Raw genomic sequence first — 14,076 nt, forward strand, 5'->3', positions numbered from 1 at the left:
TTCCCCTGGGAAGCTGTCACATCCAGCCTCACAGCCTTGGGGTATATCCCTTTCCTCAGGACGCCGGGTCCAACCTCGCAATATGTGTCTGCTCCCAGAATGCTGTGCACATCCCCTGATACATCATCAACATCTGTGCCATGATATCACATCCAGCAGCAAGCACCTCAACCCATCTCAGAGAGAATGGCCATCAGTGGAGCTCAGGTCCTGCAATCATCATCAAGGCATGCCATCCCTTCTCCCCCTGTACTGCATCAGGTATCCAGGCATATCACTTCACCTGATTATCAAAACCATTTCAAGAGTATGCCAGCCCCACAGAACCATGTCCAACATCAGAAAATGCCACCATCCCCTCAGATACCATAATTAGGTACCGCGATCACTGCCAGAGCCTCCCTCCTCAGACACCATGGGATTCAACGTCCATTGCTGGAGCGTGGTCTGGGTAAATTCTCCTCCATACATTTCACTTCAAGGACATCAGGCAGATAGGGCACAGCCCTGACACAGGGTTCTGGGATTCTCGTGCAGTCTTGTTCCAGCTGCATTCAAGCTATACCCTGACAGCTGGTCCAGAGCCTGCAGTGAGCGGAACCGTGGAGCCGCAGTCATAGTCCAGATCCACCACAGTATGGCAGCTGAGAGATGGTCCTGTCTGACGATCCCGAAAACTCTGGATGTAGCTCTGAATAATACAAAAGATGACACAGAAATATGTGGGTCTGAGAAGTTCGGAGATTAACCCCATCCTTCCCTCCAGCCACCTAAATAATTTCTGTCCCTCGCATCTGTTACCCTTCCTCATAGTTTATCATAAGAACATAAGAAGTGCCCTGCTGGGTCAGAGCAAAGTCCATCGAGCCCAGCATCCTGTACATAAGAACATAAGAAGTGCCAGGCTGGGTCAGACCAAGGTCCATCCAGCCCAGCATCCTGTACATAAGAACATAAGAAGTGCCAGGCTGGGTCAGACCAAGGTCCATCCAGCCCTGCATCCTCTACATAAGAACATAAGAAGTGCCAGGTTGGGTCAGAGCAAGGTCCATCGAGCCCTGCATCCTGTACATAAGAACATAAGAAGTGCCAGGCTGGGTCAGACCAAGGTCCATCAAGCCCAGCGTCCTGTACATAAGAAAATAAGAAGTGCCCTGCTGGGTCAGAGCAAGGTCCATCGAGCCCAGCATCCTTTACATAAGAACATAAGAAGTGCCAGGCTGGGTCAGACCAAGGTCCATCCAGCCCAGCATCCTGTACATAAGAACATAAGAAGTGCCAGGCTGGGTCAGACCAAGGTCCATCCAGCCCAGCATCCTGTACATAAGAAAATAAGAAGTGCCAGGCTGGGTCAGACCAAGGTCCATCCAGCCCAGCATCCTGTACATAAGAACATAAGTGCCAGGTTGTGTCAGACCAAGGTCCATCCAGCCCAGCATCCTGTACATAAGAACATAAGAAGTGCCAGGCTGGGTCAGACCAAGGTCCATCCAGCCCAGCATCCTGTACATAAGAACATAAGAAGTGCCAGGCTGGGTCAGAGCAAGGTCCATCGAGCCCTGCATCCTGTACATAAGAACATAAGAAGTGCCCTGCTGGGTCAGAGCAAGGTCCATCCAGCCCAGCATCCTGTACATAAGAACATAAGAAGTGCCAGGCTGGGTCAGACCAAGGTCCATCCAGCCCAGCATCCTGTACATAAGAACATAAGAAGTGCCCTGCTGGGTCAGACCAAGGTCCATCCAGCCCAGCATCCTGTACATAAGAACATAAGAAGTGCCAGGCTGGGTCAGACCAAGGTCCATCCAGCCCAGCATCCTGTATATAAGAACATAAGAAGTGCCCTGCTGGGTCAGACCAAGGTCCATCCAGCCCAGCATCCTGTACATAAGAACATAAGAAGTGCCAGGCTGGGTCAGAGCAAGGTCCATCCAGCCCAGCATCCTGTACATAAGAACATAAGAAGTGCCAGGCTAGATCAGACCAAGGTCCATCGAGCCCTGCATCCTGTACATAAGAACATAAGAAGTGCCCTGCTGGGTCAGAGCAAGGTCCATCGAGCCCAGCATCCTGTACATAAGAACATAAGAAGTGCCAGGCTGGGTCAGAGCAAGGTCCATCCAGCCCAGCATCCTGTACATAAGAACATAAGAAGTGCCAGGCTGGGTCAGACCAAGGTCCATCGAGCCCTGCATCCTGTACATAAGAACATAAGAAGTGCCAGGCTGGGTCAGAGCAAGGTCCATCGAGCCCAGCATCCTGTACATAAGAACATAAGAAGTGCCAGGCTGGGTCAGACCAAGGTCCATCCAGCCCAGCATCCTGTACATAAGAACATAAGAAGTGCCCTGCTGGGTCAGAGCAAGGTCCATCCAGCCCAGCATCCTGTACATAAGAACATAAGAAGTGCCCTGCTGGGTCAGAGCAAGGTCCATCCAGCCCAGCATCCTGTACATAAGAACATAAGAAGTGCCAGGCTGGGTCAGACCAAGGTCCATCGAGCCCTGCATCCTGTACATAAGAACATAAGAAGTGCCAGGCTGGGTCAGAGCAAGGTCCATCGAGCCCAGCATCCTGTACATAAGAACATAAGAAGTGCCCTGCTGGGTCAGACCAAGGTCCATCGAGCCCAGCATCCTGTACATAAGAACATAAGAAGTGCCAGGCTGGGTCAGACCAAGGTCCATCGAGCCCTGCATCCTGTACATAAGAACATAAGAAGTGCCAGGCTGGGTCAGAGCAAGGTCCATCGAGCCCAGCATCCTGTACATAAGAACATAAGAAGTGCCAGGCTGGGTCAGACCAAGGTCCATCGAGCCCAGCATCCTGTACATAAGAACATAAGAAGTGCCAGGCAGGGTCAGAGCAAGGTCCATCCAGCCCAGCATCCTGTACATAAGAACATAAGAAGTGCCAGGCAGGGTCAGAGCAAGGTCCATCCAGCCCAGCATCCTGTACATAAGAACATAAGAAGTGCCAGGCTGGGTCAGACCAAGGTCCATCGAGCCCTGCATCCTGTACATAAGAACATAAGAAGTGCCAGGCTGGGTCAGAGCAAGGTCCATCGAGCCCAGCATCCTGTACATAAGAACATAAGAAGTGCCCTGCTGGGTCAGACCAAGGTCCATCGAGCCCAGCATCCTGTACATAAGAACATAAGAAGTGCCCTGCTGGGTCAGACCAAGGACCATTGAGCCCAGCATCCTGTACATAAGAACATAAGAAGTGCCAGGCTGGGTCAGAGCAAGGTCCATCCAGCCCAGCATCCTGTACATAAGAACATAAGAAGTGCCCTGCTGGGTCAGACCAAGGTCCATCGAGCCCAGCATCCTGTACATAAGAACATAAGAAGTGCCAGGCTGGGTCAGACCAAGGTCCATCCAGCCCAGCATCCTGTACATAAGAACATAAGAAGTGCCAGGCTGGGTCAGAGCAAGGTCCATCGAGCCCAGCATCCTGTACATAAGAACATAAGAAGTGCCAGGCTGGGTCAGACCAAGGTCCATCGAGCCCAGCATCCTGTACATAAGAACATAAGAAGTGCCAGGCAGGGTCAGAGCAAGGTCCATCCAGCCCAGCATCCTGTACATAAGAACATAAGAAGTGCCAGGCAGGGTCAGAGCAAGGTCCATCCAGCCCAGCATCCTGTACATAAGAACATAAGAAGTGCCAGGCTGGGTCAGACCAAGGTCCATCGAGCCCTGCATCCTGTACATAAGAACATAAGAAGTGCCAGGCTGGGTCAGAGCAAGGTCCATCGAGCCCAGCATCCTGTACATAAGAACATAAGAAGTGCCCTGCTGGGTCAGACCAAGGTCCATCGAGCCCAGCATCCTGTACATAAGAACATAAGAAGTGCCAGGCTAGATCAGACCAAGGTCCATCGAGCCCTGCATCCTGTACATAAGAACATAAGAAGTGCCAGGCTGGGTCAGAGCAAGGTCCATCCAGCCCAGCATCCTGTACATAAGAACATAAGAAGTGCCAGGCTGGGTCAGAGCAAGGTCCATCGAGCCCAGCATCCTGTACATAAGAACATAAGAAGTGCCAGGCTGGGTCAGAGCAAGGTCCATCGAGCCCAGCATCCTGTACATAAGAACATAAGAAGTTCCAGGCAGGGTCAGAGCAAGGTCCATCCAGCCCAGCATCCTGTACATAAGAACATAAGAAGTGCCAGGCTGGGTCAGAGCAAGGTCCATCCAGCCCAGCATCCTGTACATAAGAACATAAGAAGTGCCAGGCTGGGTCAGAGCAAGGTCCATCCAGCCCTGCATCCTGTACATAAGAACATAAGAAGTGCCCTGCTGGGTCAGAGCAAGGTCCATCCAGCCCAGCATCCTGGCTCCAACAGTGGTCAATCTGGGTCACAAGTATCCGGCAGATCCCCAATAGTTGATCTACTTCTCGTATCTCACTGCCAGGGATAAGTGCTGGCTTTCTCAAATCTAGCTAGCTAATAACTGTTTCTTCGGGAACTTGTCCAGTTCTCTTTTGAAACCCCACTATACTATTAGCCTTGACCACGTCCTCTGGCATCAGGTTCCTCAGCACTGTTGTTGTCCAATGTGTAAAAAATACTTCCTGTAATTTGTTTCAAATCTGCCATTTGCTAGGTTCATTGAGTTCCCCAGTCCTAATGTTATTTGAAAGGGTAAAGAAATGCTCCCTTTTTACCCCTTCCACCCCATTCATGATTTTGTAATTCTCAATTATATCCTTTATCAGTCGTCTCTTTTCCAAGTTAAGAGCCTAAAAGGTTTCTCCTTTCTCCATAAGGAAGCTTTTCCATCCTTTATCATTTTTGTCTCCCTTCTCTGTACCTTTGCTCTGTCTTTTATGAGACGAGGCGAGCAGAACTGCACTCAGTGCTCTGTACAAGGCCTTATGACATTCTCAGTTTTGTTCCCTATTCCCTTCCAAATAATTCCTAACTTTCTATCTGCATTCTGGTAACCTCACGCCTTTCTATAAATATGCTGAAGAGTTACAGGTCCCAGTTCAGGCTCCTAAGGCATTTCACTAAGGACCTTTTTACCATTTCAGAACCTGACTAATTAGCCCTACCTTCTGTTTCCTGTCTTTTACCCACAATCGCACATGCACTCCTATCCCATGACTTTGAAATTTCCTGAGCAGTCTCAGAGCTTTGTCAATCCAAATGCACTGCATCAGCCTGCTCACTTTTATCTGCACGTTTATTTACCTGCTAAACTGAAACGCAAGACTTACCTTTGCAAAAACCAAGGTGGCTCTCCCCCATTAAACCAGACCTATTTTTAGCATCTTTTTAGATGATTTTCCTATTAATACTAAGCTGCTTGCAGGGAAACAGACGCTCAGTGCCGAGTGCCCGCTATCTAACGCGTGCCCTGCCACCTCTCCTGGGCGCCTGATACCGTATTTAAACGAGGGGTCTCGCTAAAAGGGGGCTTTAGGGAGAATGGCGCACCCCTAGCGCCTGCTTGGCAGCCCAGAAGAGGGGATTGTCAGCGGGTTAGGAAAACAAACCATCATTAATTGAGGGTCCCTTTTCCTGACCTGACTGCTCTCAAACTTTTTTAAAATTATGTTTTAACCTTTTGGTTCCTCTGACTTAATATCGTCACAATAATAACACAGAGGATGTACAGAAAAGCAGGTCCAAATTTCCCTGCATAAAATCTGTGGATCCGGCACATATTCTTTTCTGTATCATTTATTTATTTATTTATATTCTTTTTTTATACCTAAATATAGCTGAGTACCTTCATTCCGCTTTACAGTGTAACAAATTCATACAGTGAACAGGTATAAATTATAAGTTATAATACAATACAAAGAGAAAATATATATAACATATATAACATATATAACATATATAACATATATAAGTTATAATACAATACAGAGAAAATATATATATAACACATAAAAAAAAAAATGAGATGGGAGCTATTATTTTTGGAGGAGTTTGGATGCGCGCTTTGATCACACTAAACCCCTTATTGTATAAGGGGTGGTAGACGCACGTCCAATACGTGCATCCAACCGCGGGTAAAACAGTGCGGTCAGCTGAGCGCTTTACTGCTTCGGCCTGTATATCTTCTTAATTTTCACTTATTTTCTTACATTTAGAATTGTAAAACTATTCTTAGCTATTTTCTGGAACTAAAATACTTACCCGGTTCAGGCAATACATTTTTGTTTTGTTATCTTTGTTTTAATCGGTTATTTATTTGAATTTTCTTGTTTTTATAACATTGATGTTACAGCTTTGTAGCTTTCTTAGAGAAGGCTGAGGATGTAAACCACGTCCTTGCAAGCGTAGAGCCAGAACGGTGCCAAGCAGGCTACCATGTCCCTACTAACTGTTCGACTTTTATGTCAAAGCCATTTATTTAGAGGGATTATCATCCTGCCTGTATTACTCCAAAGTGTCTTTGCAAGCTTTTTATATGCATGCTTTCAATTTCAAAATTGTCATGCCAATCAATTCTTTTTCCAGGGAAAATAAAGTATGGAAATGATTTTAAAATGTAATCTACATGCGATAAATTCCTCTCCTGATCAAAACATCTCCTAATGCAGCTCAAAGCATGTTTGTACTTTTATCCCACTATACACATCACATGAACACTTCCAAATGCGGCTTAGAGCATGCAAGTACTTTTATCCAAATAAACACATCCCCATGAACACTTCCAAATGTGGCTTAGAGCATGCACGTACTTTTATCCCAATAAACACACCCCAGGAACACTTCCTAATGGAGCTTAGAGCATGCTCGTATTTTTATCCCAATAAACACACCCCAGGAACACTTCCTAATGCGGCTTAGAGCATGCACGTACTTTTACCCAATAAACACACCTCAGGAACACTTCCTAATGCGGCTTAGAGCATGCACGTACTTTTATCCCTATAAACATAAACACACCCCAGGAACACTTCCTAATGCGGTTTAGAGCATGCACGTACTTTTATCCCAATAAAAACACCCCAGGAACACTTCCTAATGCGGCTTAGAGCATGCAAGTACTTTTATCCCAATAAATACATCCCAGGAACACTTCCTAATGCAGCTTAGAGCATGCAAGTTCTTTTACCCAATAAACACACCCCAGGAACACTTCCTAATGCGGCTTAGAGCATACAAGTACTTTTACCCAATAAACACACCCCAGGAACACTTCCTAATGCGGCTTAGAGCATGCAAGTACTTTTACCCAATAAACACACCCCAGGAACACTTCCTAATGCGGCTTAGAGCATGCAAGTACTTTTACCCAATAAACACACCCCAGGAACACTTCCTAATGCGGCTTAGAGCATGCACGTACTTTTATTTATTTATTTATTTATTAATTTATTTAATAGCTTTTATATACCGACGAACGTTGGGAACATCTCGTCGGTTTACAGAGAACAGAACTGAGCAACAGGCTTTACAATTATCATATAATTATATAAGGAACATTAAAAAAAAACAAAAACCCCAGGAACACTTCCTAATGCAACTTAGAGCATGCAAGTACTTTTATCCCAATAAACACATCCCAGGAACAATTCCTAATGCGGCTTAGAGCATGCACGTACTTTTATCCCTATAAACACACCCCAGGAACACTTTCTAATGCGGTTTAGAGCATGCACGTACTTTTATCCCAATAAAAACACCCCAGGAACACTTCCTAATGCGGCTTAGAGCATGCAAGTACTTTTATCCCAATAAATACATCCCAGGAACACTTCCTAATGCAGCTTAGAGCATGCAAGTTCTTTTACCCAATAAACACACCCCAGGAACACTTCCTAATGCGGCTTAGAGCATACAAGTACTTTTACCCAATAAACACACCCCAGGAACACTTCCTAATGCGGCTTAGAGCATGCAAGTACTTTCACCCAATAAACACACCCCAGGAACACTTCCTAATGCGGCTTAGAGCATGCAAGTACTTTTACCCAATAAACACACCCCAGGAACACTTCCTAATGCGGCTTAGAGCATGCAAGTACTTTTGCCCAATAAACACACCCCAGGAACACTTCCTAATGCAGCTTAGAGCATGCAAGTACTTTTATCCCAATAAACACATCCCAGGAACAATTCCTAATGCATCTAAAAGCATGCAAGTACTTTTATCCCAGTAAACACACCCTAGGAACACTTCCAAATGCGGCTTAGAGCATGCATGTACTTTTATCCCAATAAACACACCCCAGGAACACTTCCTAATGCAGCTTAGAGCATGCTCGTATTTTTATCCCAATAAACACACCCCAGGAACACTTCCTAATGCGGTTTAGAGCATGCAAGTTCTTTTACCCAATAAACACACCCCAGGAACACTTCCTAATGCGGCTTAGAGCATGCAAGTACTTTTACCCAATAAACACACCCCAGAAACACTTCCTAATGCAGCTTAGAGCATGCAAGTACTTTTGCCCAATAAACACACCCCAGGAACACTTCCTAATGCAGCTTAGAGCAAGCAAGTTCTTTTATCCCAATAAATACATCCCAGGAACACTTCCTAATGCAGCTTAGAGCATGCAAGTTCTTTATCTCAATAAACACACCCCAGGAACACTTCCTAATGCAGCTTAGAGCATGCACATACTTTTCCCCAATAAACACACCCCAGGAACACATCCTAATGCAGCTTAGAGCATGCAAGTTCTTTTATCCCAATAAACACACCCCAGGAACACTTCCTAATGCAGCTTAGAGCATGCAAGTACTTTTATCCCAATAAACACACCCAGGAACACTTCCTAATGCAGCTTAGAGCATGCAAGTACTTTTACCCAATAAACACACCCCAGGAACACTTCCTAATGTGGCTTACAGCATGCAAGTACTTTTACGCAATAAACACACCCCAGGAACACTTCCTAATGCGGCTTAGAGCATGTACGTACTTTTATCCCAATAAACACACCCCAGGAACACTTCCTAATGCAGCTTAGAGCATGCACGTACATTTATCCCAATAAACACACCCCAGGAACACTTCCTAATGCAGCTTAGAGCATGCAAGTACTTTTATCCCAATAAACACATCCCAGGAACAATTCCTAATGCATCTTAGAGCATGCAAGTACTTTTATCCCAGTAAACACACCCTAGGAACTCTTCCTAATGCGGCTTAGAGCATGCAAGTACTTTTATCCCAATAAACACACCCCAGGAACACTTCCTAATGCAGCTTAGAGCATGCAAGTACTTTTATCCCAATAAACACACCCCAGGAACACTTCCTAATGCAGCTTAGAGCATGCAAGTTCTTTTACCCAATAAACACACCCCAGGAACACTTCCTAATGCGGCTTAGAGCATACAAGTACTTTTACCCAATAAACACACCCCAGGAACACTTCCTAATGCGGCTTAGAGCATGCAAGTACTTTTACCCAATAAACACACCCCAGGAACACTTCCTAATGTGGCTTAGAGCATGCAAGTACTTTTACCCAATAAACACACCCCAGGAACACTTCCTAATGCGGCTTAGAGCATGCAAGTACTTTTACCCAATAAACACACCCCAGGAACACTTCCTAATGCGGCTTAGAGCATGCAAGTACTTTTGCCCAATAAACACACCCCAGGAACACTTCCTAATGCAGCTTAGAGCATGCAAGTACTTTTATCCCAATAAACACATCCCAGGAACAATTCCTAATGCATCTAAGAGCATGCAAGTACTTTTATCCCAGTAAACACACCCTAGGAACACTTCCAAATGCGGCTTAGAGCATGCATGTACTTTTATCCCAATAAACACACCCCAGGAACACTTCCTAATGCAGCTTAGAGCATGCTCGTATTTTTATCCCAATAAACACACCCCAGGAACACTTTCTAATGCGGTTTAGAGCATGCAAGTTCTTTTACCCAATAAACACACCCCAGGAACACTTCCTAATGCGGCTTAGAGCATGCAAGTACTTTTACCCAATAAACACACCCCAGAAACACTTCCTAATGCAGCTTAGAGCATGCAAGTACTTTTGCCCAATAAACACACCCCAGGAACACTTCCTAATGCAGCTTAGAGCAAGCAAGTTCTTTTATCCCAATAAATACATCCCAGGAACACTTCCTAATGCGGCTTAGAGCATGCACGTACTTTTGCCCAATAAACACACCCCAGGAACACTTCCTAATGCAGCTTAGAGCAAGCAAGTTCTTTTATCCCAATAAATACATCCCAGGAACACTTCCTAATGCAGCTTAGAGCATGCAAGTTCTTTTATCTCAATAAACACACCCCAGGAACACTTCCTAATGCAGCTTAGAGCATGCACATACTTTTACCCAATAAACACACCCCAGGAACACATCCTAATGCAGCTTAGAGCATGCAAGTTCTTTTATCCCAATAAACACACCCCAGGAACACTTCCTAATGCAGCTTAGAGCATGCAAGTACTTTTATCCCAATAAACACACCCAGGAACACTTCCTAATGCAGCTCAGAGCATGCAAGTACTTTTACCCAATAAACACACCCCAGGAACACTTCCTAATGTGGCTTACAGCATGCAAGTACTTTTACCCAATAAACACACCCCAGGAACACTTCCTAATGCGGCTTAGAGCATGTACGTACTTTTATCCCAATAAACACACCCCAGGAACACTTCCTAATGCAGCTTAGAGCATGCACGTACTTTATCCCAATAAACACACCCCAGGAACACTTCCTAATGCAGCTTAGAGCATGCAAGTACTTTTATCCCAATAAACACATCCCAGGAACAATTCCTAATGCATCTTAGAGCATGCAAGTACTTTTATCCCAGTAAACACACCCTAGGAACTCTTCCTAATGCGGCTTAGAGCATGCAAGTACTTTTATCCCAATAAACACACCCCAGGAACAGTTCCTAATGCAGCTTAGAGCATGCAAGTACTTTTATCCCAATAAACACACCCCAGGAACACTTCCTAATGCAGCTTAGAGCATGCTCGCATTTTTATCCCAATAAACACACCCCAGGAACACTTCGTAATGCAGCTTAGAGCATGCACGTATTTTTATCCGAGTAAACACATCAAGGGAACGCTTCCTAATGTGGCATAGAGCATGCTCACATTTTTATCCCAGTAAATATGTCCCAGGAACACTTCCTAATACATCTTAGTGTTGGGAAACGCTAGGAGAGCGGTTCCGCTTTCCAGGGGATTGTGTGTTCTTAGACCACGGCTCGACCCCAAAGGAACTCCGAAGAGGTGCCACGGCAGGCGAGGTGTGCCCGAGCATGGGCTGGACAGGAGCAAGGCTGAACTGAAGACAGATGACGGAATCCGGAGCAGGAACAAGATTGGAACGAAGACAATGATGACTGAAGGTACTGACTCTCCACTGGACCTGCGCACTTCGGGAAGACCAACAACGCAATGGTGGTCTTTGAACGGTCCTCCGACCATTCCAAGCCCTTTTGGACCTGCCGCTGGGTAACAGCAAGAAGCGGCAGGCCGGACAGAGGCCAGGAACAAGGAAGGCTCAGGCGAAGACACTTGGACGAAGACTCAGGAGCGAGGTTCTGAAGACAAGGAGTCAAGATCAAGAGCTGGGTTGAGACTGCGGGGCTGGTCGCGGACCACGCTGGAACCAACAGAGACTCCAGACAAGATAGTGGAGCGACTGAGAGGAACATGTCTTAGAAACTGTAGAGGCCTGCACAACGGCGCGCCCTACACAGCCACCAGTGGCTGGTCACGGACCATGCTGGAATGGCACAGGTTCTGGCAGAGTCTTTGGCAAGGACGGAGCAGGCGCAAGGAACTCCGTAGACCAGGGACAAGGATTCAAACAGAAGTCTCCCGGAGGCTTGAGCTGCGGTAGTAAGGAAGGCAATGTACCATGAGGTGCCCTACACAGCCCGCCTATGGGGCTGGTCGTGGACCACGACATGGCACGTGGACCATGATATGGCACGCCAGGAAAGGTGGCGAAGAGGAACCTGGGGTTTAGGACATCAGGAACAGAGGTCAGACATCTGGAATGGATCACGGAGATCAGGAATGGAAGACGGACATATGGACAGGATCACAGACATCAGTAACTGGAAGACAGACATCAAGACTGACCGTGGACATCAGGAGCAAAAGATGGACATCTGGACTGGATCACAGACATCAGGACAAGACACGGAACTCCAACAAAGAACACAGGACCTTGAAGTAGCGATGGAACAGCAAGGACTACTGGAGCGAAGGACAGGAACATCCAGGAGTGTCTAACTCCTTGCAAAGGCAAAGCTGGACTGAACACTGAGCCCTTTTGTAGGGCTGAAGAGGACTACGCCTGGGGAGGAGCTTGCAGGGGCCACACCTGGCTGGCCCTTTAAAAGGCAAGGAGAGGTGCGCGCCCACGCCTAGGGGAATCCAGGAAGAAAAGCAGGAAGCAGGTTGGTGGCATCCGCCACGTGAGGGCCCAGGACGGAGCAAGGCAGGCAGCAGAAGCGACTCCATGCCGCTAAGAAAGAAGAGAGACGCAGGAAGGCTGAAGACCCCGGCAGTGGCAAGGACGGCTCCCTTGCTGTCCGAGGACCCCAGGAGGAAGCAGGAGCGGCTGCAATGGCCACAGCCGCGTGGGAATGCTCCCGGCGGCTCGGCCCCGCCGCACAGGGCAGGAGAAGAACGCGGCTTCCATGCCGCATTGGGGAGAGCAGGAGACTGCTGCGGCCTCCAGACCACAGAGGATGGCGGCGGAGCGCCACGCTGAAGAGGACATCAGTGGCCCAACTGGCCGCGAAGATAGGGGGCCTGCCCGCTCACGTAATGGGCAGGTTCACAACAGTACCCCTTCCTCAAAGACCCCTTCCCCAAGCCTCTTGTCAACAGCTTGGGAAAAAGAAGGTTTTCCACATACCATCAGGGGGAAATCAAGGATCCAAGGGCAGAAGTTGGAACTTCTTGTCAAGGAACTGTAGCGAGAAGAATACTTGCGCAGAAGACAGGACAGAAGTGGTTAAGGTCCAGACAAAATGTACATAAAACACTGAATGCTTAAGGCACGGGTCAGGCAAGATACAGGGATGCAGGACCGCAAGAAGGATTCTTGTTTCTTTAGTCAAGGTGGTAGAGGTTAAAGCTCCATCCAGAGTGGAAAGGCTGGATACCGACGGAAGTCCTTATATAATTCTTCAAGGCTGAAGCTGTAGTGCAGGATGAAGTAACAAAGTGTAGAATAAAGCTGAGTTGAAGGTCCCAGAGAACTAGCACTCTAGTGGATCTAAGTGGAAGAAGCTGAAAGCATGGAGTCTAGGTAACAGTTCAGGAAGTGTCGAGCTGTAGTGTTGGTATCTCTATTTATTTTTTTTATTTATAGACTTTTTCTATACCGATATTTGGAACCAGGACCTTCACATTGGTTTACAATCTCATCAGCATTCATACATAAAAATACATTAAAAGAAAATCTTACAATACAACAGTTATAAAAACTTCATCAAAGATGAAGGCGAACTAAAATTATCTAAAAACTAGCAAAATATAGTAAAAATCAAAAAGAATATTACATAAACAGTACAGTAATCGCAGTCACCGTTATGCTTATCAGTGTGATAGATGTTTTTCACATTCACTGTTCTACACCCTCTTTAAAAGCTTGATTAAAAAGCCACGTTCTAAAGTGTTTCAAATTTGTCTCCAGTCTTAATTCTAGAGGCATCGTATTCCAGAGCTTGGGCCCAGCTAAGGATATGGCTCTTTCTCTGACTGAGGTTAACTTTGCAGATGTCATCGAGGGTATGGATAGAAAACCTTTATTCGTTGATCTTAAGTTACATTGTGGGACATGTAGTCTTATGGTGGCATTTAGCCATTCTGATTGTTCTCCATATATTGCTTTATGTATTAGACATAGTGTTTTGTATTGAATTCTCTTTTGAACGGGCAGCCAATGTAAATCCATTAAAATCGGAATTATGTGATCTTGTCTGGCGAGATGGAAGGCATCCTATAGTTGTTCTTAACTTCGAAGTATGGTGAAGCACTCAGTGTTGGACACCAACCAATGGTTCAAGAGCCAGAGCTCTGGGATTCTGGTGACTGGATGATTTGGCAGTCTCTTAGAAGAC

The 14,076-nt window shown here is 46.3% G+C and overlaps 1 protein-coding gene across 1 annotated transcript in view; it reads right to left on the minus strand.

Moving 5' to 3' along the window:
• Positions 1-559: 559 nt before the first annotated feature.
• TMEM198 (transmembrane protein 198) overlaps positions 560-14,076 on the minus strand; it is a 39,187-nt gene continuing 25,670 nt past the window's right edge. Inside the window, exon 4 of the mRNA XM_029604884.1 lies at positions 560-691. Within this exon, the coding sequence (XP_029460744.1) occupies positions 560-691 (132 nt within the window). The remainder of the gene's footprint in view (positions 692-14,076) is intronic.

The sequence above is a fragment of the Rhinatrema bivittatum genome, chromosome 6 (assembly GCF_901001135.1).
Source record: "Rhinatrema bivittatum chromosome 6, aRhiBiv1.1, whole genome shotgun sequence".
Lineage (NCBI taxonomy): Eukaryota > Metazoa > Chordata > Amphibia > Gymnophiona > Rhinatrematidae > Rhinatrema > Rhinatrema bivittatum.